General features: G+C 34.4%; 1 protein-coding gene across 1 annotated transcript; it reads right to left on the bottom strand.

Annotated features, from left to right (window-relative positions):
- Window positions 1-1,399: 1,399 nt before the first annotated feature.
- Window positions 1,400-1,912, bottom strand: LOC116124715 (secreted RxLR effector protein 161-like). Its single transcript, XM_031410452.1, has one exon. The coding sequence runs from the start codon at window positions 1,910-1,912 to the stop codon at window positions 1,400-1,402; it is 513 nt and encodes a 170-aa protein (XP_031266312.1).
- Between the last annotated feature and the right edge of the window lie 2,636 nt (window positions 1,913-4,548).

Genomic DNA, 4,548 nt, shown 5'->3' with positions numbered 1-4,548 from the left:
ATATTTTTATTAGTCGCGGGGTCCAGGGAAAGAATAGGAAAAGTGATTTCACTATATCGTCGGTTCCAAGGCATTATGTTTTGTATATATGTTAACGTATATATTTTGTATATACATTTTTATCTTATCAATAGAAGAAAGTATTCTTATTTCACATGTGGTTTATTGCTTCATTTATATATATGTATTACATGTGAAATGTCCAAATGATACAAATCTTTAGAAGATCAAAATCATCAAAGTATTCCCTACATATGTAATATTAATTGGGCAATAATATTACATAGTAGGCATGCTGAATGCCTTCATAGAATATCATGTGATGATATTAGTGTGGGTGATTATAAAAGTTATATCACTAGGGCATTGGCATGGATAAGCGGTTGGTGAACTGTTTATCGAATATGGTCGTTTATGATGAATCACATGGACATTTAAAATGTAGTCAATGATTCATCATAAGATCGTACTAGTGTATTATTAATCCTTAGACCTAAGATATCACGGTTGGATTCTACATAAACACATACGGTTCATATGGTGTATAAACACGAGGCTAATCATGTCATGTGTTAATAAGCCGATTTGGCCATGTGTTGTTTATGTGTGAGGACAAGTGATAGTCAATTGATGGGATCCGTTGACTTGATATAGATTGATATCAAGTTCCTAGACAAATGTCAAGATACATTGGAAAAGGGAAATCTCCGGCCGGGGTATATAAAATGTTACCTGAAAGGTTGTTTCATGGTGACACGTTCCATATGTATTGATTGTCAATTTGATATAAAATTAAGATAAGGATTTTGACATATCATGAATCTATTCTTAATTGGGATTAGACAACAAAAGGATTTGATTATATAGCACGTATGATTATAAAAGGGTTCATTGGAGTATATCTTCATTGTAACTTAGGGGTTATGGAGCATTGCTAGATGCCTAACACAATCGTTGGGAGTTTTGTTCATAAAGAGTTATGACAAAACATATCGGAATAGACTATGATATTGGGCCCATGGCAAGGCCACAGTAAACCTAAGAAGTCACACATAAAAACTAAGGAGTAGGGCATACACTAACAAAACTCTCACTTGCACTAAAGCCAATCGTTGTGGTATCTAATAACCATCTTCTCAAGATGATGATCTAATTGCTTATGTGCCATCGCTTTAGTAAATGGGTCAGCTAGGTTATCGGCTAAAGGTGTTTTCTACACCAAAATTTCTCCAGCTTCAACAAGCTCTCTCAAAATATGATATTTATGCTAAATATGTTTTAATTTCTGGTGTGCTCTTGGTTCCTTTGCTTGTGCAATAACACCATTATTGTCGCAGAACAAGGTTATTAGATAACTCATGTTCGGAACCACGTCAAGTTCAGCTACAAATTTGTATATTCACACACCTTCTTTTGCTGCTTTTGAAGTGGCAATATATTCAGCTTCTATAGTGGAGTCGACAGTGGTCGACTGCTTGGAACTTTTCCAACTAATTGCTCCTCTATTACATGTAAAGATGAATCCGGATGTAGACTTTCTATCATCCACATCTAATTGAAAATCAGAATTTGAGTATCCCTGAATTTTTAATTCTGAACCTCCATAACTCAGTATTAAATCTTTAGTCATTCTCAAGTACTTAAAGATTGTTTTAACTACTAACCAGTGTTTCTCTCCTGGATTTGATTGATATCTACTCGCAGCACTTATAGCATAGGCTATATCAAGCCTTATACATAGCATTACATACATAAGACTACCTACAGCTGAAGCGTAGGGTATATTACGCATCTGTTGTCGCTCCTGATCAGTCTTAGGACTCATATCCTTAGAAAGATATAGTCCATGACCGCAAGGCAAAAAGCCTCTTTTGGAGTCTTGCACGTTGAACTTTTTCAACATTTTCTCCATATACATGCTTTGAGATAACCCTACTAATCATTTCGCTCTATTTCTATAGATGCGAATTCCTAAGATATAATTTGTTTCTCCCAGATCTTTCATTGAGAAAGCCTCTTTGATAACCATATCTTAACTTCGATCATCATCCCAATATCATTTCCCATTAACAATATGTCATCTACACATAATATGAGGAAAATCGAGATATGATCTTTTACCCACTTATATACACACAGTTCATCCTGATTCTTTATGAAACCAAAAGTCTTAATGGTTTCATCAAACCAGATATTTCAGCTTTTAGAAGCTTGCTTCAATCCATAAATGGATCTATGTAATTTGCACACTTTATGTCTTTCAGTACTAGATACAAAACTTTCAAGTTGTTGCATATATATGTTTTCCTCAACAAATCCATTGAGGAATGCGGTCTTGACATCCATTTGCCAAATTTCATAATCATAGTGTAGTGCTATGGCTAGCAAGATTCTGATGGATTTAGGCATTGCAATTGGTGAAAACGTTTCCTCATAATTCAACCCTTGTTCCTGAGTATAACTTTTCGCTACCAATTTAGCCTTATAGGTCTCTACCTTTCCATCTTTGCCAGCCTTTCTCTTGAAGACCCATTTACAACCAATATGAACTATTCCTTCTAGAGGGTTAACAAGTGTCCAAACTTGATTAGCGTGCATGGATTCTATTTCAAAATTCATCGCTTCTAGCCATCTTCCAGAATTGATGTCTAATATCGCTTCTTCATAAGTTTTAGAATCATCTCCATGATCAACTTCTCCCACTGAAAAAGATTCAAAAACTTTTTCATGTAGAAAACCATAATATCTCTCTAGAGGTTGAGATATTCTAGAAGATTTATAGGCTGGAACCATTGTGTCATGCGAAAAGGTTCTTGATCTAGTTCACCTATCTGAGTATTATCGATTTGAGACTCCTTGGAATATTCCTTGAGTTCAGTTTTTCTTCCCGCACCTCCTTCTTCTAAGAATTCTTTCTCAAGGAAATATGCGTTTCTACTGATTGAGATTCTTTTATTAGTAGGGAAGTAAAAATAATATCCTAAACTTTCTTTAGGATACCTTATAAACTGACCTTTTTCAGATCTTACGTCCAACTTATTTGTTTTGACAGTCTTGACATAAGCTGGACAACCCCAGACCTTTAAATAGTTAAGACTAGGTGGTTTGCCACACCATACTTCATATGGTATTTTCTGGATTGATTTAGATGGTGCTCTATTTAAAATATGCACTACTGTTTGTAGGGCATACCCCTGCAAGTAAATCGGCAAGTCCGTAAAAGTCATCATCAATCGTACCATATCCAATAAAGTACGTTTCTCCTTTCAGATACACCATTGTGTTGTGGTGTAAATGGAGGACTTAATTGTGATATAATTCCATTTTCTTTTAGGAAATCTCAAAATTTCATACTTAAGTATTCACCTCCACGATGTGATCATAGAATTTTAATACTCTTTCCAATTTGTTTCCTTCATTCTTGAATTCTTTGAACTTTTTAAAAGATTCTGATTTCTATTTCATTAAATACAAATACCCATACCTTGAATAGTCATCAGTAAAGGTAATGAAGTAATGAAAACCTCCTCTGGCTATTTCATTAAATGGTCCAAATACATTTGTATGTATTGCCCTTTCCCTTTTACTCTTAAAGGGTGACTTGGTCATTTTTCCTTGAAGACAAGATTCACAAGTCGGATAGGGTTTTGAACCCAATGAACTTAAAATTCCACTTTCCCCTAACTGGATTACTCTTCTGTCTCCTATATGACCTAATTTATGATGCCAAAGTAATTTAGGATTAATTTCATTTTGAGTTCGTTTATTAGTTATGGAATTCATTATGCTATGGCCATTTAATTCTAGCACATACAAACCATTGATATTGATAGCTTTGCCAACAAGTTTTTTTCCAAAATAAACTAAACATTCATTTCTGTTGAACTGTACACTATAACCATATTTACATAATAAAGAAACAGAAATTATATTTCTAATGGCTTTAGCAAAATACAAGACATTGTACCAATACAAAAGGTGTCCCAATAGAAGCATCAACTGCATGTTCCCATGGCTTCAACATCAACATTTGCTCCATTCGCCATTCTTAACATGAGTTGATCTTTTGCTAGAGCATAACTATTCTGCAGATCCTACAAACCAACATAAATGTGCGAAGTAGCAGCTGAATCTAATATCCAAGATAAATTATTTGAACTAACATTTAATTCAAATTCAATGACATAGCATTGGGACATACCTGATCCAGTCTTCTCAATGAGAAGAGTTTTAGTCTTCTTAAGACTTTCTAGATAGAGAGGAAAATTCCTCTTCCAGTGCCCTTTTTCTTTGCACCAAAAGCATTGGCCCTTTTCTTTAGATTTATTGGCTTGAGATGTGGCCTTTTTCTTAAACCCATTTCCCTTGGGTTTTGTTCTCAATTTCTTTTGGGAATTCATTAACTTTTTCTTCTTTGTCTTACTGGAAGAAGCCATACTAACAACCTCTTGTCTTTTCCCTTTTCTTTCCTAATCATAAAACTGTTGAATCTCATTGAACAAATCAGGAAGTTTTCTCTCAATCCTATTTAGATGATAATTGTTGATG

This window comes from Pistacia vera, unplaced genomic scaffold (assembly GCF_008641045.1).
Source record: "Pistacia vera cultivar Batoury unplaced genomic scaffold, PisVer_v2 Contig155, whole genome shotgun sequence".
Taxonomy (NCBI): domain Eukaryota; kingdom Viridiplantae; phylum Streptophyta; class Magnoliopsida; order Sapindales; family Anacardiaceae; genus Pistacia; species Pistacia vera.
The sequence above is the reverse complement of the archived record's forward strand: the minus strand, read 5'-3'. Positions and strand labels throughout refer to the sequence as shown.